Source organism: Lolium perenne, chromosome 6 (genome assembly GCF_019359855.2).
Source record: "Lolium perenne isolate Kyuss_39 chromosome 6, Kyuss_2.0, whole genome shotgun sequence".
Classification (NCBI taxonomy): domain Eukaryota; kingdom Viridiplantae; phylum Streptophyta; class Magnoliopsida; order Poales; family Poaceae; genus Lolium; species Lolium perenne.
Genome location: NC_067249.2, coordinates 52,575,745 through 52,595,471, shown reverse-complemented (window position 1 = coordinate 52,595,471; position 19,727 = coordinate 52,575,745). Strand labels below are relative to the sequence as shown.

Genomic DNA, 19,727 nt, shown 5'->3' with positions numbered 1-19,727 from the left:
TGATGGTCAACAAGACCACCAGTTTCAAGAAACAGGGCAAGTCTAAGGGAAAATTCAAGAAGGGTGGCAAGAAAGCTGCCACGCCTCCTATGAAACCTAAGAACGGCCCTAAGCCTGATGCTGAGTGCTATTACTGCAAGGAGAAGGGACACTGGAAGCGTAATTGCTCCAAGTATCTGGCTGATCTGAAGAGCGGCCTTGTCAAGAAGAAGAAAGAAGGTTTATCTGATATACATGTTATAGATGTTTATCTCACTGGTTCTCGTTCTAGTACCTGGGTATTTGATACTGGTTCGGTTGCTCATATTTGTAACTCGAAACAGGAACTAAAGAATAAACGAAGACTACTGAAAGATGAAGTGACGATGCGCGTTGGAAACGGATCCAAAGTCGATGTGATCGCTGTCGGCACACTTCCTCTACATCTACCTTCGGGATTAAGCCTAAATAATTGTTATTTTGTACCCGCGTTGAGCATGAACATTATATCTAGATCTTGTTTAATGCAAGACGGTAATTCATTCAAGTCTGAGAATAATGGTTGTTCTATTTTTATGAATAATATCTTTTATGGTCGAGCACCTGAAAAGAATGGCTTATTTCTGTTAGATCTCGATAGTAGTGATACGCATATACATAACATTGATGCTAAGCGAATTAAATTGAATGATAATTCTACTTATATGTGGCACTGTCGTCTTGGTCATATTGGAGTGAAACGCATGAAGAAACTCCATACCGATGGATTACTTGAATCACTTGACTTTGAGTCACTTGATAGATGCGAAGCATGTCTAATGGGAAAAATGACTAAGACTCCATTTTCTGGTATGATGGAGTGAGCTACTGACTTATTGGAAATCATACATACTGATGTGTGCGGACCAATGAGCGTAGCATCACGCGGTGGTTATCGTTATGTTCTAACCTTCACAGATGATCTGAGTAGATATGGGTATATCTATTTCATGAAACATAAATCCGAAACTTTCGAGAAGTTTAAGGAATTCCAAAGTGAAGTAGAAAATCAACGTAACAAGAAGATTAAATTTCTACGATCTGATCGTGGAGGTGAATATCTGAGTTATGAGTTTGGCATGCATTTAAAGAAATGCGGAATACTTTCACAATTGACACCGCCGGGAACACCACAACGAAACGGTGTATCCGAACGTCGTAATCGAACTCTCTTAGATATGGTTCGTTCTATGATGTCTCTTACTGATTTGCCGTTATCATTTTGAAGTTATGCATTAGAGACAGGCGCATTCACTTTAAATAGAGCACCATCGAAATCCGTAGAAACGACACCGTATGAATTATGGTTTAATAAGAAACCTAAGCTGTCGTTCCTTAAAGTTTGGGGTTGCGAAGCCTATGTAAAGAAGTTACAACCAGACAAGCTACAACCCAAAGCGGAGAAATGCGTCTTCATAGGATATCCTAAGGAAACTATAGGGTACACTTTCTATCACAAATCCGAAGGCAAAATCTTTGTTGCTAAGAACGGAACCTTTCTTGAGAAAGAATTTCTCACTAAAGAAGTGACTGGAAGAAAAGTAGAACTCGATGAGATTGATGAATCTTTACTCGTTGATCAGAGTAGCGCAGTACCGGAAGCTGTTCCTGTACCGCCTACACCGGCAACAGAGGAAGCTAATGATAATGATCATGAAACTTCGAACGAGGAAACTACTGAACCTCGCAGATCGACAAGGGAACGTGCCACTCCTGATTGGTATGATCCTTGTCTAAATGTCATGATTGTGGACAACAATGATGAGGACCCTGCGACGTATGAAGAAGCGATGATGAGCCCAGATTCCAACAAATGGCAAGAAGCCATGAAATCCGAAATGGGATCCATGTATGATAACAAAGTATGGACTTTGGTAGACTTACCTGATAGCCGCAAGGCTGTCGAGAATAAATGGATCTTCAAGAGAAAAACAGATGCTGATGGTAATATTACTGTCTATAAAGCTCGACTTGTCGCAAAGGGTTTCCGAAAAATTCAAGGAGTTGACTACGATGAGACTTTCTCACCTGTAGCGAAGCTAAAATCTGTGAGGATTTTGTTAGCAATAGCTGCATTTTTCGATTATGAGATTTGGCAGATGGATGTCAAAACGGCGTTCCTTAATGGAGACATTGAGGAAGAGTTGTATATGGTACAACCCAAAGGTTTTGTCGATCCTAAAAATGCTGACAAAGTATGCAAACTTCAGCGTTCAATCTATGGACTGAAGCAAGCATCAAGAAGTTGGAACCGACGCTTTGATAAGGTGATCAAAGACTTCGGGTTTATACAGTGTCATGGAGAGGCCTGTATTTACAAGAAAGTGAGTGGGAGCTCTGTAGCATTCCTGATATTATATGTAGATGACATATTATTGATTGGGAATGATATAGAACTATTAAGCAGTGTAAAAGGTTATTTGAATAATAGTTTTTCAATGAAAGACCTTGGTGAAGCATCGTATATATTAGACATCAAGATTTATAGAGATAGATCAAGACGCCTAATAGGGCTATCACAGAGTACATACCTGGACAAGATTCTAAAGAAGTTTAGAATGGACGAAAGTAAGAAAGGTTTCTTACCTATGTTACCAGGCAAGGTCTTGAGTAAGACTCAAGGACCGGCTACGGCAGAAGAAAGAGAAAGGATGAGTAATATCCCCTATGCCTCGGCAGTAGGATCTATCATGTATGCCATGCTATGTACTAGACCGGATATAGCACATGCTGTTAGTTTGACTAGCAGATATCAAAGTGATCCAGGAATAGAACACTAGACAGCGGTCAAGAATATCCTGAAGTACTTGAAAAGAACTAAGGATATGTTTCTTTGTTATGGAGGTGACCAAGAGCTCGTTGTAAGCGGTTACACCGATGCAAGTTGGAACACTGATCCTGATGACTCTAAGTCACGGTGCTGGTACGTGTTTATATTGAATGGTGCTGCGATGGCTGGGCAAGCTCGAAGCAGTGCACGGTGGCGAAGTCTTCAACAGAATCAGAGTACATAGCGGCTTCAGAGGCTTCATCAGAAGCGGTATGGATGAAGAGGTTCATTGTAGAGCTCGGTGTGGTTCCTAGTGCATTGGACCCACTAGTCATATACTGTGACAACATGGGTGCCATCGCCAATGCACAAGAACCAAGGTCACACAAGAGGCTGAAGCATATCAAGCTGCGTTACCACTCGATTCGCGAGTACATCGAAGATGGAGAAGTAAAGATTTGCAAAGTACACACTGATCTGAATGTAGCAGATCCGTTGACTAAAGCTCTCCCTAGGGCAAAGCATGACCAACACCAGAATGCCATGGGTGTTAGGTACATTACAATGTAATCTAGATTATTGACTCTAGTGCAAGTGGGAGACTGAAGGAGATATGCCCAAGAGGCAATAATAAAAGTGGTTATTATATATTTTTATGTTTATGATAAATGTTTATATACCATGCTATAATTGTATTAACCGAAACATTAATACATGTGTGATATGTAAACAACAAAGTGTCCCTAGTATGCCTCTTAACTAGCTTGTTGATTAATGGATGATTAGTTTCATAATCATAAACATTGGATGTTATTAATAACAAGGTTATATCATTGTATGAATGATGTAATGGACACACCCAATTAAGCGTAGCATAAGATCACGTCATTAAGTTATTTGCTATAAGCTTTCGATACATAGTTACCTAGTCCTTATGACCATGAGATCATATAAATCACTTATACCGGAAAGGTACTTTAATTACATCAAACGCCACTACGTAAATGGGTGGTTATAAAGGTGGGATTAAGTATCCGGAAAGTATGAGTTGAGGCATATGGATCAACAGTGGGATTTGTCCATCCCGATGACGGATAGATATACTCTGGGCCCTCTCGGTGAAATATCGTCTAATGTCTTGCAAGCATATGAATAAAGTTCATAAGAGACCACATACCACAGTACGAGTAAAGAGTACTTGTCAGGAGACGAGGTTGAACAAGGTATAGAATGATACCGATGATCAAACCTCGGACAAGTAAAATATCGCGTGACAAAGGGAATTGGTATCGTATGTGAATGGTTCATTCGATCACTAAAAGTCATCGTTGAATATGTGGGAGCCATTATGGATCTCCAGATCCCGCTATTGGTTATTGGTCGGAGAGAGTACTCAACCATGTCCACATAGTTCACGAACCGTAGGGTGACACACTTAAGGTTTGATGTTAAAATGGTAGAACTTGAATATGGAATGGAGTTCGAAGATTTGTTCGAAGTCCCGGATGGGATTCCGGACATCACGAGGAGTTCCGGAATGGTCCGGAGAATAAGATTCATATATAGGAAGTCATTTTATAAGATTTAAAATGATCCGGAAGGTTCTACGGAAAGTTCTAGAAGGTTCTAGAAAAGTCCGGAAGAAATCACTAAGGAAGGCGGAGTCCCGGAGGGACTCCACCTCCCATGGCCGGCCAACCCTAGGAGGGGGGAGTCCACCTTGGGCTCCACCAAGGTGGCCGGCCAACCCCCCACATGGAAGGGGGGAATCCCACCCCAAGTGGGATTCCCACCTTGGGTAGGTTTCCCTATCACATGGAAGGTTTTGGGTTCGGGTCTTATTCGAAGACTTGTAGTCCAACACTTGGGGCTTCCACCTATATAATGAGGGGCCAAGGGGAGGGGGCCGGCCACCCCAAGACCACAGCCTGGCCGCACCCCCTTAGTGGCCGGCCACCCCCTCCCAAACCCTAGCCGCCCCCTTTCTCCTCCAACGCTCCCGCACGCTTAGCGAAGCTCCACCGGAGTTCTCCAGCACCACCGCCACCACGCCGTCGTGCTGCCGGATTCAAGAGGAGACTACTACTTCCGCTGCCCGCTGGAACGGGGAGGTGGACGCCGACTTCATCAACACCGAACGTGTGACCGAGTACGAAGGTGCTGCCCGATTGTGGCACCGTGATCAAGATCTTCTACGCGCTTTTGCAAGCGGCAAGTGACCGTCTACCGCAGCAACAAGAGCCTCATCTTGTAGGCTTTGGAACTCTTCAAGGGTGAGTCTCGATCATCCCCTCGTTGCTACCGTCTTCTAGATTGCATCTTGGCTTGAATTGCGTGTTCGCGGTAGGAAATTTTTTTTATTTTCTATGCAACGAATCCCTACACCTTGTGTACCTAGCATGCTAGGAACTTCCAGCTCTCAATCCAAAAGGGAAAACGAATCGGGTATAACATGCCAACCAAGACAAGATAGCAGCCCAATAGACAACCCAAAATAAATAAGCCCACGAAAACCAGGATAACGGGCCAACCAATACAAAACACAGACAAAATCTACACTACTTAAAAAGGAGGAACTTGTTCCTTATTCTGCCCACCTTTCAATACGTCTAAATTTTCATCGTACCCTTCGTGGAGCATTTATTTTCCGCACGGGCTCACCTGGGCTGAAACCCCAACCGCACCCGAAACCCTACCGCCGCAAAATTCCTCATCCTACCGCCGCCTTGCCGCACGTCTCGGTCCCATGCCCACGCCCGGCCGCCGTCTCCCTCTGCCCCCGCGCTCGGTGCGCCTCGACCACGTCATCCCCGCTGACGCCGCCGAGCTCGGCCTCGGTACGGGCGGGCTCCTGTCCGCCGCCATCGAGAACCTCGAGCGCAAGCCCGCCGCGCGGCCGACGACAAGGCCCCGCTCGCCGACCTCTCCCCGCGGGAGCTCCAGCTCGTGCTCGTCTACTTCACGCAGTAGGGCCGTGACGCCCCTACTGCGTGCTCCTCGAGGTCTTCGACTGGCTGCGTCGCGCCGACTGCATCGATGGCGAGACCATGGAGCTCATGACCGCGCCATCGCCTGCGGCTGGATCGAGCGCCTCGTGGGGGCCGGCGGCGACGTCTTCGACGTCTCCGCGCTGCTCGGGGAGGTGGACTGCGTCGGCCTGCACCCTGGGTTCAGCCGCGTCGTGAAGGCCACCGTGCTCTACTGGGACCGCAGCGAGAGGGCGCACGCTGTCGAGTTCGTCAGGGACGTGCTCAGGAGGGGTAGTGTCAGCGCGGGAGCGGACTACGACGGCAAGACTAGCGATGGCCAGGGCGGAGTTCAAATTCCACCGTCACCACGCAATCCAATTCCCCTCTCCCCAAAACATGCCAAGTTCATGACATCCCTCGCCCAAATATTATCACTAGGGTTCGTGGCCAGGAATCGACTTCCAGCACCCAGCGTTCCGCAGCGCAGGGCCCTCCCACGGATTCCTCGGCATGGGCTCCCGCAGGACCTGTTCTACATCGACTGGGAGGAGATCCTCCGCTTGGTAACCCTCCTCTCTCTCGTCAGTTACTGAAAATTTGTCTTATGTTCATGTGTATGTTCACCAATGACAACATAATAATTGGAGCATGTGTTTGTTCATGTTTGCTTGTCATGCCCATCTGTTGCCAATGCCCATTTATTTGTAGCTGCTACTTGCATACTGAGTTACTGACATGTAAATACTGGTTCTGTAACTTCTGTAGTTTTGTAGTCCGTCAGATTCTTTGGTAATGTATGGCTGAGTGAGGCATGAGGGAACCACCCAATGGACATATGGAAAGATTTATGATGGCTGGAATAGGATCAGAAATTTGTAGGCAGACTATATGCTGGTACAAATAATGTCGATCCAATTTAAACAATCAAATTATCCACTGTCTGATGGGCTTGTGGAATGGGGTGTGTAAGGGAGGTTCTCTTGTTGTATGCTCGACAGTCTCGTTTATCTCTGCGATCATTTTGATGACTTGAGAGAAGAAGAATTACGAGGAAGGTTTTGAAATGATTTGTTGCTAGATTGTCTAGGGGTACTGTAGAATGGGGATATATGCGTAAGTATATACATGTGGATTTTAGCTGTGCTTTCTTAATACCAGATACAATATACACCTAACTGGTCCGCTGCTTTATCTGGTAATCTAAGGCCTCTTCGACTAGATAGTTTAGAAGGAGAGTTGTTATGTGTGGAAGCTACTAAGTCTCTTATAGTTTCAGAATATTCATGTATTTATCTATCTGGTTAATTATGTTATTCCTGAAGAGAAAGCTAATCTACAATCTACATGTATCTTGGGCATTCTTGTTTTTGGTCTGAGGATAAGGACCTTTCTTTTGCAGATTTGTCAGCTGCAGACTACGTTCCACTTATGGGAGCAAGTTGCATCAATCACCGGAGAAGATGTTCAAGGTATGAAAATAGAAACACAGGAAAAATGATGCGTATATTCATCCCTTTTGTTAAAATTTCTTTTACTTCTATTGAATCATAATCTTATGACATATCGAGTCTGAAGTTTCAGTGGAGCCCTATACTTATTTGAGACTGACTGGTTATTGTTTATGTTGAAGGTGGATGAGCAGGAAAAGAAAATTTCAGTTGTATCAAGAGATCCATCACGTTATCGACTTGATGAAGTTGAACTCTCTTGTTGTATCCAGGAATGATTTGTATCCTCTTACATACTTCTTCTTATCTACCGTTCTAATTTGGAGTTGACATGAAGTAATGTAGTATATTTAGTTGATGCATAGGTTCACATATTGTTGTAGTGTATGGCTATATAGTTGCCAAAACAACTCAAATTCTCCATGTGCATCGCACTTATTCAAATATTCTCAGATAATTATTACTCAATTGCCATACTGTGGTAGATCTCTCATATAATCATGTCATATTTACTGCATGGTTTACCTCGTACTTTATGTTCAACAAGAGATGGAGAAAGATGATCTCTATAGGTTGTTGAAGGCTAGCTTTTTGAAACATTGATTATTTGGCAACAGGTGTCGATGTATTGTCTGAAATTTGATTATCCTGGATCCAAATAGAACTACACCTGGTTCCAGTAGGTGAGGTTTCTTTGCATTTTCTTTTTGTACCATTCACATGGTCTTTTTTAGCTATCATTTCTGCTTGGGTCACTCTTATTTACTTTGCAAGATACAACAAAGAAACTGTTTTTGTTGAGTTTCCGTTGATATAGGTTTGACTATCCAGGAGATCCGAAGACACAAGCTAGTGTCTTGATGAAATAGCGAAGCTTCACTTGTTTTATCTTGAAACTTTTGGGCACTAACCAGTTAGATATGTCAGCCATGTGTATTTAAATCACAACACTGAAAATATACTTATTTCCACATCGCAAAAACCTCCTTTTCAGCTTATTTCTTCTATTCACTGCCCGTTGTGTTTATACTTGGTCTACCTATTGCAACCTTTTCTAATATCGGAAACACCAATGTTCGATGATGGTCAATATCGGAAACACTAATAATTGTTAGGCCAAATATATAACGGAGTTGGGCTGTCTCAAGGAGTCATGAAGTATTTACAGCTTTTAGATATCTGATGTATTTGAAAAAGCTTAGTACATAAGAAAACAACATAATGCTAGCCTTGCCTCACTGTGCAGTGTAACTCTGGATTTGTGATTTTACGGCTTACAATTGAAATTTATTGATGATCATAATAATAGTGGTGTGATATTTTACTGTACTGTGCATCAAAGTTTCAAAAAATAATCAGCTAACAGGAATAGCAGAGCTTCAATGAGTTCTGAAATCCCATTACATTCTTTTATTTTGTCTTCTGTTTTACATCATGCTTTGATTTTTCTTAGATCTTTGATATTATATAATTTGTAATTGGCTAATGCAATAGTTTTATTTTTTCGATAAAGGAAATATATTAATAATGCAACAATTTTCCTGCACATATATGCACTTATATTTTACCCGCACCTATTGAACTTTCATCCTTCTAACCTTGTGTAGGAAACTTCTCAGCTGCTGAGGCCGATGTGCACAAACATAGGAATGCACTGGGACTGAAAAGCAAATGAAAACCACAAAGAACCTGTCTACATGGCTTATAGCAGATCTGTTACAATATAATACACCTGGAGGCCATAGACAACACGACGGGTTCAAGCATGTTCACAGAGTTACACAGGTAATCAGTATTCTCTGCCTGAAAATGCATGCTTCATTACTTCCAACATTTCTCAAATCATTTCATACGTAATACTATGAAACAAAGCACTTGTGATGACAAGCTGTCTATTTAATGATAATTATGCTATTTGTTCCACAGATGACGGGGCTGCTATCCATAAAGATGGAGCTTAGAGACCATGTTTAGAGCTCTGCTCTTCTGTATCAATTTAGTGTGAGCAATCAGGAAATGCCACATGCTCTATTAGCATTGTTCCATGCCTACGATGACGATGTTTTGAGTTGGATTTTCATGTTGTTTGTCTTTGGATTGCAGGTGTAGCAGTTGATGAGCTACAATTCTGTCATCCTGAGGATATACCAACATCAGAGAGCTTCTGGTTGCCACTTGTGGGTGTGACATGTACATTCGGATCAATCTTTCTCCAATCCCCACGAGCAACAGGGTTGTATGCAAGAATTCTTTGGTAGCTAGTTCATGCAATCCAGGGAAAGGTCACATACAATAGAAGATAGGTATGTAGACAAAGGCATAAAGCAGCAGAGAGGTAACTGCTACCGTACCAAGGTGTTCGTCAGTTTGTCTGGAAATACTACAAAGAGGATGAAGAAGCTGCAAGCCAAGGACACGCTGGAGTTCTTCAACGAGGTCATGGTGGAGCAGCCTCTTGCTCCTCTTCCTGACCCTCTTAGCCTCTTCGCATGGTTTGTCGAGCGCCGAGCCATGCCTTTCTCCAACAGGGTTCCCTCTTAGGCTGTCGTTTGGGCGATGATTCATGTAGTTATCATTTCTCCTCTATGGTGTTGTTGAGGTGATTAGAGTCATATGTTTTGATGACCTCGGATCAGTTTTGTCTGGTAACATTTTGAATTAATAAGAGCATTATCTCTGGGATTGGGCTTTAAGAAGATATTTTGTATGTTAGAAGTAAATTTGGCAGGGAAGTGGGGCATAAAGTGTTCATCTGTGACAAGAAAAAGGCCATTGAAGCCGATAAGGGTCCCGAGAGACAAAATGGAGAAGTAGTGTGAACTACATTTGGGAAAGAAAATCCTGTGTGGGCCTTTTTATTCAAAAATGCTGACATATTGTTTGTTAAGTGTTGATAGTTTTGAATATGAGATTAGCAGCAAACAACATTTTATCTCTACTCGATTTACAGTACATGTAATGAGAGGAACCAATTTGAATATTTAACAGTTAATTAAATAATTAAATGTATATGTTGTAGTGGCTGATGAGAATTCTAATTTGAATAAGGAGGATAATTTGTAACTTTAGGTGGAGTGAGTTGAACAAAGGTGGAACATCATATATAAGGATTGATGAGAGTTCTAATTTGAACAAGGAGGATAATTTGTAAATTTAGGTGGAGTGAGTTGACCAAAGGTGAAAGATCATATATAAGGATGAGAAAAACCTACAAAGCTTGTCTTGTGCAGTGAGAAAATAATTCTGGTGGAGCAGCATCTTACTCCCTCTGACCCATATTACTTGTTGTAGATTTAGAACAACTTTGTACTAAATCCGTAAAGTAATATGGGTAGGAGAGAGTATTATTTTTAGAATTATAACATGACTATGGCTTTTATACATATTTTTTGTGTCTATTATGTTTTCATGTGTGATAAAAGGAAAAAATTGAGACTCGTGACATCGCACGGGCATTTAACTTGCCAAAAAGGAACAAATGATAGTAAAATAGCATCTCCTATGATAATGTAAAGATGTACAAAGATGCAGCATTGGTAATAAGAAGTTAGTACAAGTCTATATATGACAATTGGGCATACCTATATGCATGCCTGATATTTAGTGTGGAGTATTTGAATACTATAAATATTCTAGCATATATTATGACTGTGTATGGTATGTAAATCCTAAAAAAAATCGCATTTCTCTACGTCTTGCTTTCCCGTGGCAACGCACGGACATTTTAACTAGTATGAATCATGTGAGAACAACATCGAGCATTTCCAGATGTTACTCAGCACTTCGTTCTCAGTCTAGCGATTCGGTAAAGCTATGCAATGACCAGGTCGGCGCCTGGTAGGCACCGCACACCCCCTCGCGCGGGTGTGGGCCTGGCCCAGGTAGGTTTTTTCCCACTTTTTCTTTTTTCATTTTTCTTTTCTGTTGTATGTTTTATTTTTCTATTTCTTTTCTTTTTTGCTTATTTTCTGATTCGAATAATTTTTAAAATAAAAAATGTTCAAATTTTAAAATTATTTAAATTTGAAAATTGTTTAAATTTGAAAAAAAAAATTGAAAATTGTTCAAATACATGAAAAAATTTCAAACTTGGAAAAATTTTAAATTTGAAAATGTGTATATTTCAATAATATTCAAACTTGAAAAGTTTTGAAATTTAAAATTTGTTCAACTTTTTAAAACATCATTTTTGTAATTTGTTCAAATTGAAAAATTGTTCAATTCATAAAATTGTTCGGATATTTCCTTTTTGTTCAAAATTTACAACATTTTGAACCGTTCAGATTTCTAAAAAATATTAGTTTTTTTGGAAGCATAAATATTTCAAAAAAATACAGAAAAAGAGGAAAAAACAAAAAAATAGTGTTACCTGTTGGGCTCGCACGGAGGGTGTGCTGCGTCCCGCACCTATTGACCAGTTTGGTGGCGAGGACCCCCCTCCCCAGCGATTCCACCTTTTTGGATGCACAGAATTCAGCCTCGGAGGCGGAATTCGAATTGGATAGGCCCAATTCGGATGTTTGGGTGGCCATACAATTAGGGCTCGCAAAGTTGACCCAATTCCAAGCCCACCTCGAGCGCCCACCCGCTCTGCCTAGCGAGTTTCTGAGGGGGAGAGCTCGGCAACGCACATAATTGTGTCGCGAACACGCATACCGCTTCGTCCATGTCTGGCGAGCGAGCGGTTCTCCCTCACGAACTCAATGCGACCGACGTGGAGATTCTCGGCAATGGCGACAACTCCTGTAAGCCTCTTCCCGTTCTCATCCTCTTCACCTCTTCCTCGCTCTTCTCTCCTCATCCCTGCTCTCCTCCAAGGCCTGCCCTCCTCTCCGCACCCCTCCCTCCTCTCCGCATCCCTGCCCTCGCCCTAGATGCGATGGGGAATGACGGCGGGATGGTTAACAGTGGTGGAAGGGGAACGAAGCCCTCTCCTTGTCGCTCCCCAAGTCGACATCTTAGCTAGGCTTCATCTGAGAGTGGCCAAATGGCTCCCAAGCTACATGTAGCTAGTTTTTATAAATAAAAAATAAAAAATGACATTTGAAATTTTCCAAAAAAATAGAACAAAAATTCTTGATGTAAATAATAATAAAGTCTACTAGTGTGCAAAAAATCAGTCAGAAGTTCGTTGTAGTTTTGTCTCAGCAAAAGTGACAAATGCGTGGATCTAGGTGTGATGAACAGTACACAATTTGAAAAGTTGAAAATTCGTCATTTTTGTGTAGCCTAGAATATAACAAATTTTTAATCGAGGTTTTTCACAATGGTAGAGTTCAACAATGTCTCCACCAGGAATTTTGTTTCCAATTTTTTTGAAACTTACAAATGCCATTTCAATTTTTCCAAAAAAAGGTCACCATGTAGCTCGGGCTCCATGTGTGGTTTCTGGGCTTCGTCTCCCCCATTCGGTTCCTCTAAATCGTGGTTGATTTTTGATATTTTTGGAGCTAATTATTTGATATTTTTATGGCCCATTTGAAGGCAATTGTTTGATGAGGATATCCCTACTACACCATTACCTCCATCACTGATAAATAAAGATGAACCTGCTGTGAAGCTCAAGTCCACTGAAGTTCGGATTGGACCAATTACAAGGGCTCGTGCGAAGCTACTTAAACAACAGGTGAACTTGTTTCTAAACGATACTTTGATTGATGAGAACTTTATACTGCCTAAGTCCTATTACTTATGTATCATCAGGTATCAAGAGGAGACGAGCATCGCACGAGGAGGAGAGGAGCAGCTGGACATGAAGACGGACGTCAAGATGGACGTGAAGCTGGACATGGAGCTGGACATGAAGATATCTCATGGACGCGCGAGGGAGGAGCGGGAGGCATGCACGAGAGGAGAAGAAGACGTCCAGGCCGGTCCAGCACCCGGTCCGACCGGCCGCCAGACCGGCCAACCCGGTCACTGACCCGGTTGACCGGGTGCCAACCGGACGCGATTTATCGTACCGGATGAAAACCGGAAAACCTCGCAACTATCCGGTTGCCGCCCGGTTGACCGGACCCCAGACCGGCCGATCCGGTCCCTGGCCCGGTTGACCGGACCCCAGACCGGCCGATCCGGTCCCTGGCCCGGTTGACCGGATTCCAGACCGGATTCGTCCGAGTCTGTCTCGACCAGATCTATTCTGGGTCGGTTATTTTTGTATCTTTTCGACCAGAACTCGTCCCGGATGCCTATATAAGTGCCCAGGACGCCCCCTAGCTGTTTTAGACCACGTTTAAGATAAACCCTAGTTCTTAGTTGTTTGCTCTAGCAAAACTATTGAATCCCTACACCATATTGCTTGATATTGTGTAGATCCTGAAAAAGTCTTGTGTGATCTGCTGTTCCATTGGGAATTAGACGGTTGCAACTTACCGCTTCGTGGTCGGCGGCTACGTGCGCAAGTGTGTGGAGTTGCGAATATCTTGCAGGGTTGAGAGCTGTTGCATTGGCGACAGGGACCAATCGAGAGATCTCGTTGCGTCATACAAGTTATCATCCACTTCATCGTCGTGTATCTCCGCTGCCATCACCCCGTGATCATCATCACCACCGTTGCTTACTGAGAAGATCGGGCCACCCCTTATCATTGTTAGATAACATCTTTTGTTCCTTGTTTATGATTGATGGTAAATGACGATCTTGTTGCCATTTTTTTGGAAGATTTTGTAAAGCAATCGGTGCTGCCTTTGATAGAAAAGTTGTGTGAAAAATATTATTAGATGATGAGTTTTTTAATATTACTATGGGTAAAAAATAATACATAAATATTTTAATATAAACATATTATTTTCTTACATGTAGACAACTTTATATTGTCTAAGCTTAATAAAACATGAAATTTCACGGTTTGCACGGGAATCACATTTGGTGCACATGAGCATCAGTGCTCCTAGTTTTCAAAATATTTAAAAATCATGTATTTATTTTCAAAAAATTGTTATATTTATTTCATGAATATGTACACATGTCCTGAATACTCGTGTCAAGTTTCGGTAGAAATTGCATTGTATTTGTCAAAAAGAAATTCTTTTTTGTAGCTTAAAATACAACATATTTTCTTCAAAATTTCTGCCGTACCTTCAGAATATTTATATCTATGCAGGTATTTATTTCATTTTTCTTTGAAATTCAAAATTATGATTTTTAAAACTAGAGGCACTGGTGTTCATGTGTCAAACACACATTTCGGTTTGCACATCCGAACATGTATTGAAATTGGGTGCCACCCTTTAATGCCAAGAACAAATACCATATACACGCAAACAACAGAATTAAAATGGAAACTATTTTCTTTCCATCTTAATTTAGAATTTCAGTCCAATTCAATTCCGAGGCTAAATTCTATGCCCTTTCCCCGTCCACAGTCGCCCCAAAGCCAAAGGCCCAAACCCTCCTTCTCCCCTTCCTCCTCCGCGTGCTGTGCGGCCGCCTCCCTCAATCGCCATGTCCTGCCCCACGACCGGCGGCCCCGTCGGAGAGGACACGACGATGCCTCCGACGATGCTGCACGGGCTGGCACCGGAGCCACGGAGCACTGAAGACGAAGCGCGCCTCACGTTCCTCTACGCCTTCCTCCCCAAGCCGCCAGTCTCCACATCCCCTTCCCTCTGCTGCGCCGCCGCCGCCGACGACGACAAGAACGACCGCGTCAGCCGCCTCCCCGACGACATCCTCCTCCGCGTGGTCTCCCTCCTCCCCGCCAAGGACGGCGCGCGCACCACCGTGCTATCCTCACGCTGGCGACACCTCTGGCGCTCCGCCCCGCTCGTCCTCGTCGACACCCACCTCCTCCCCGGCGGTGACCGCGAGCGCCGGCCCGCCCGCGCGGGCGCCGCCTCGCGCGCCGTCACCAGCGCCGTCTCCGCCGCCCTCGAGTCACACCCCGGGCCCTTCCCCTTCGCCAGCCTCACCTGCAGCTTCATGAACACCGCCGACCGCCGCCTGCTCGCGCGCTGGTTCCAGCTCCTCGCCACCAAGGGCGTCGACGAGCTCGTCATCGTCAATCGCCCCTGGTCCGTGCGCGGCCTGCGCCTCCCTTCCTCGCTCTTCAGCTGCGCCTCCCTCTGCCGGCTCTACATCGGCGCCTGGGCGTTCCCGGACACCACCGCGCTCCCGCGCGGCGTCGCCTTTCCCAACCTCCACCAGCTGGCCCTTGGCTGTGTCGTCATGGAGGACAAAGACCTCGACTTCGTGCTCGCCGTCAGCCCCGTGCTGGAGATCCTCTCGCTTTTCGGAAGCCTCACCCCACTGCGCGCTCGGCTCACCAACCACAGCCTACGGTGCGCGCAGTTCTGCTTGTCCAGCCTGGAGGAGGTCGCTGTGCTGGATTCGCCAAGCCTGGAGCGCTTCTTCCTCTGGAGAAATTGGAATGAGCGGCACGTCAAAATTAGCATCAAGATTGGCCATGTCCCCAAGCTGCGTGTGCTGGGATACCTGGAGCCAGGGGTGCATATGCTGCAGATCGGTAACACCATCATCAAGGTATGACCAACGCCTTGTGCAACTATGCATACATCCTTAGATTGAATTTCATTTTATGATACATGGACAGAACAAGGTCTAGTTCGTGTGCAGCATTTGACTTAAATGCTTACATGCAACAATGTTCTAAAACTCAGTTTACTCAAGCTAGTAGTCGTACTAGGTGCGGCACGAGTAAGATTAGCAAAGACAAGTAATTAACAGGATAAGCCAAAATTCCAGTCAATTGCTTAGGAAAAAAATCAGTTAACAGGCCGAGTATTAGATGAGCATGCATGGCTGCCTGTTTAGGATTTAGAACATTTGCTAATCGTACTTTTGCCTTTGGATGATATGGATTGATGGTTCAAACTTATCATCTCAAATTTGACATGCATTTTTTGCTGATTTGCATTTGTAAGTCAGCTTCCTCATCCCCATTTACCATTACATGATATAGACTATAATAATTTTGCTCAAGTTCTGGTCTTTCATCACTCCTTCCGTTCAGTTGAAGATTTGCATCATTTATATACAGTTACCCATTTCTTTCATTATGTGACCTCAATTTTCATGATACTAGGACCAAACTAATGTGTCTTTACTTTTAAGCCTCTGGTATACATCCTAATAGTATAATCATTTTGATTCTGTTTGATTCTACATATATATCTTAGCTGTTGATTGATCAAGAGTAAGTTCACCATCTGGTCATTCTATTTATGGCATTTTACATCATTTTATAAAAAGATGCATATCTTTGAAATGGATTTAGTTACATCTTTCAATATAGTATTATGGATTCCCTTATGTTTTTTCTTAAATACCAGGCGACTTATCTTGTTTTTTTTACATGATTCACAATATAGTTGCTAAGTTGTACAGATCATATATTCTTTAATATTTGGATGCTTATTCGTTCTGTAAATGAAAAGTTTCCTAGTTCCTTGGAGGTAACTAGGGTTTTTATACTGCTTCTTTAGTCTTTACCACTTCTCATGGAGTGCTCGAAGTCAAAAGACCTAAATACTCCTGTCCTTGAAAGTAACATATGTTATCTGCCTATGCGATACTAAGGAATAGTTTATCCTATTTTTTTGTATTGATACTTTCTTTGGTACCACTGAATTATCCGAAGAATTTTTAAATTATTTGGAGATTTGAATTCCAGATATTTATTTTCTTGAACTTCATTTTAATGCTATTGGTTTCTAATTTTTAAGATTCCAAAATTCTATAAATTTTGTGCTTTACCTTTAATCATATTTTATGTTTGTATTTGATATGGTAATGTTAGTAATGTATCTTTCAGAGACTAATAATATATACAACTTTCGTGTTCTATCCTAGCGTTGAAGGCATAGTGTTTCCATGTAAATAGTATATGTTGTGAACTTTTAACTTTACATTTATTAGACATAGTACTGATTTGCATTTATAAGTCAGCTTCCTCATCCCGATTTACCATCACATGGTAGATTATAATAATTTTGCTCAAGTTCTGATCCTTCATCACTACTTCTGTTCAGTTGAAAATTTGTATCATTGCTATACAGTTACCCATTTTTTCATGAGGTGGCCTCACTTTTCATGATAGGAGGACCAAGCTAATGTGTGTTTTACTTATAAACCTCCAGTATACATCCAAATAGTATAATCGTTTTAATTTTTTTTGATTCTACATATATATCTTAGCTGTTGATTGATCAAGGGTAAGTTCACCATCTGGTCATTCTATTTATAGCATTTTCATCATTTTATAGAAAGATGCATATTTTATTACTCACTCCGTCAAAATTGGCTCACGTAAGTTCATCATCTGGCCATACCTGAGGATCGTATAAATTGGATAGTTCAAAATAAGTTGCACGCACCTAAAAAACTACTCCCTCTGTCCCATAATATAAGATGTTAACATATTATATTATGGGACAGAGTGATATATGTTGATCCGCTATTCTAAATAGACGAATCGAGTAAAAGGCCAAGTACCGAGTCGATCACCGTATAATCGCTACATTGCAGGATGGTTAGGTGGCCGAGCAAATATCCTTCGCTGAATTTTAGTAAAAAAATGATACCAATTTCGAGTGTGATTGATTTGTGCTCTTTTTGTGCGTCGAAGGCTGAAACAAAGGCGAGCACACACACCACTGTGTCAAGCGTCCAGATGTTGGCTGTACAACTGCAATTTGGAGTCCGCAGTGAAGTCAAGATGCTTCCCAGCTTCCTCAAATGCTTTCCTAGGGTTGAGACGCTGGTTGTCGAGGTAACACCATCGCGTAGCCCTTTCATTGACATTCGGATCATCATCACTATATTGCATAAGATTGCTGCTGCATAATCTCCACTATGTGTAGCTGAACTGTTTACGGATTTCAATTGCAGTCTCTGGTACTTCGCGATCCCACTAGCAGCAACCTTAGTCCGAAGATCTGGCGGAAGACAAGTTCTATTGAGTGTGTCCAATCGCACCTCAAGACTTTGGCTTTCCATGAGGTACAAGGGGATCATAACGAGTTCGATTTCCTCATGTTTATCGCGGAGAATGCGCCGAAGTTGGAAAGGATGTTCATCGTGATGAAAAATGGCCTAAACGACACCGAGAGGCAAGTGGTGGTTGCCAGAGTGGGGGCTCTTTATTCTACTAATTGGGCTAGCAAGGACTGCAAAGTGCAATTGAAGATGAGTTGCTATCCTATAGGAGGTGGTTCTTGGAGCCTCCAAGCGGGATCAGATTTGTCAGTTGATGATCCTTTTGAGGCCTTTCCTGAAGACTAGGCGCTGGTTTCAGGTGTAGGAGTATGCTCTCTGAAGACTAGGCGCTGGTTTCAGGTGTAGGAGTATGCTCTCTGAAGACTAGACAAAGTTGCATTTTGTTGACAGTCCTGTTGGGCAGGGTTCTACTTCTAGTAGCTGCTTTATTTGCTAAATTTATATGTAATATATTCTATGGAGACTCTGGCTGCAGTTGCCGCTATCTTAATGATGACTGATATGAACAATTTCACATGGTTTCGATGACCACACACGTGAGCCAAGATTATTAGTCTTCTTTTCTGTTTGATTATCATGACCGGCACAGCATGGATGGTGCTCCTAAACCACGTCCCGCATTCCTTGATGGGCATTTATGTGTCATTCCATTGTTTACCCATTTGTACGCTGTTACATATTATTCTTCCAGTGCCAAGTGGCATCTGTAATTTGTTTGCATTTTCTCTAGTCTAGCAGTGAGATCAACAGGGATGTATTCTGTTTATGCAGATGCGTGTCTAAATATAATTGTAGAGATTATAGTTTCTGCTATGACATGATTCATCATATTTTTCATTGGCATACTGTTTTTCATTTTTTGTAATCAAAATGATTGGCCTTCTTTTTCAGCCTTTAACCGCACTCCTCTCCACACGTCGATCATTTTTTGCTTCCAGCCCTGCGGATATCTGGAAATATAACTACAAGTCTACAACTGACATTTTTTAAATGTTACAATCACAGTAAGAAGGCTGACAAGACCGCTTTGGGCCTAGGGTTGGGCCTTTTACGTAACAAGCCCGCTAGCTGTTAGAGCATCTCCACCCTCTCCCCCAAGAGGCTAGGGTTGAAAACGAAAGGGAAACTTTCCATCCGTTTCCGAAGAAAATGGAAATGGAGGGACAAATACGGAAAAGGAAGCGGCATATTGAGGAAACGAAACGGAAATGGCAATATCATAAACGGAAACGGAAAAGAAAACGAGGGAGCCCTTTCCGACAAAAACGGAAACGGCAGAGGAAATTCCGGAAAAATAAATACGGAAAATTTCCGGAAATATAACCTAGAAAGGCCTGTGCATTTAGCAGGCCTACATTTACACATGAAACCAGGCTTGGCCACGTATCAAGTCCACTAAGTACTCTAACCCTAATCAATATGTACAATTGTGTGTGTGCATGCAGCTGTTAAACTATGTGAGTTACTTTATGTGAATTGCCGCTTGTCGAAGTTAAATGTTATATCTTGTTTTATTGTCTTTTTCCTTATGTGTGTCTTTTGGTCTACAAACCAAGGTATCAT

At 42.6% G+C, this 19,727-nt stretch overlaps 2 protein-coding genes across 3 annotated transcripts; both read left to right on the top strand.

Annotated features, from left to right (window-relative positions):
• Positions 1-5,446: 5,446 nt before the first annotated feature.
• LOC127307985 (uncharacterized) lies at positions 5,447-10,044 on the top strand. 2 transcript variants are annotated; one of them, XR_007856116.1, is made up of 5 exons: positions 5,447-6,320; positions 7,157-7,226; positions 8,825-8,990; positions 9,132-9,206; positions 9,309-10,044. XR_007856116.1 is itself a non-coding variant. In XM_051338740.1 (3 exons), exons 1-3 carry the CDS (start codon positions 5,535-5,537, stop codon positions 7,393-7,395), a joined length of 864 nt encoding a protein of 287 aa, XP_051194700.1. In that variant the 5' UTR covers positions 5,447-5,534; the 3' UTR covers positions 7,396-7,673. The 2 variants fall into 2 exon arrangements, 1 of the variants encoding a protein (XP_051194700.1); XM_051338740.1 differs by lacking the exons at positions 8,825-8,990; positions 9,132-9,206; positions 9,309-10,044 and adding an exon at positions 7,388-7,673.
• Positions 10,045-14,565: 4,521 nt separating this feature from the next.
• LOC127307984 (FBD-associated F-box protein At4g10400) lies at positions 14,566-18,692 on the top strand. The gene is made up of 3 exons (XM_051338739.2): positions 14,566-15,689; positions 17,794-17,937; positions 18,057-18,692. Exons 1-3 carry the CDS (start codon positions 14,652-14,654, stop codon positions 18,447-18,449), a joined length of 1,575 nt encoding a protein of 524 aa, XP_051194699.1. The 5' UTR covers positions 14,566-14,651; the 3' UTR covers positions 18,450-18,692.
• The last annotated feature ends 1,035 nt before the right edge of the window (positions 18,693-19,727 follow it).

Bases quoted from the DNA above. Each gene is read 5' to 3' on its own strand.
- LOC127307985 (XM_051338740.1), top strand. From the start codon at position 5,535: ATGCCCACGCCCGGCCGCCGTCTCCCTCTGCCCCCGCGCTCGGTGCGC. The intron at 6,321-7,156 runs GTAACCCTCCTC...TTTCTTTTGCAG, and splicing joins GGGAGGAGATCCTCCGCTTG to ATTTGTCAGCTGCAGACTAC.
- LOC127307984 (XM_051338739.2), top strand. From the start codon at position 14,652: ATGTCCTGCCCCACGACCGGCGGCCCCGTCGGAGAGGACACGACGATG. The intron at 15,690-17,793 runs GTATGACCAACG...TGTGCGTCGAAG, and splicing joins TCGGTAACACCATCATCAAG to GCTGAAACAAAGGCGAGCAC. The intron at 17,938-18,056 runs GTAACACCATCG...TTTCAATTGCAG, and splicing joins TTGAGACGCTGGTTGTCGAG to TCTCTGGTACTTCGCGATCC.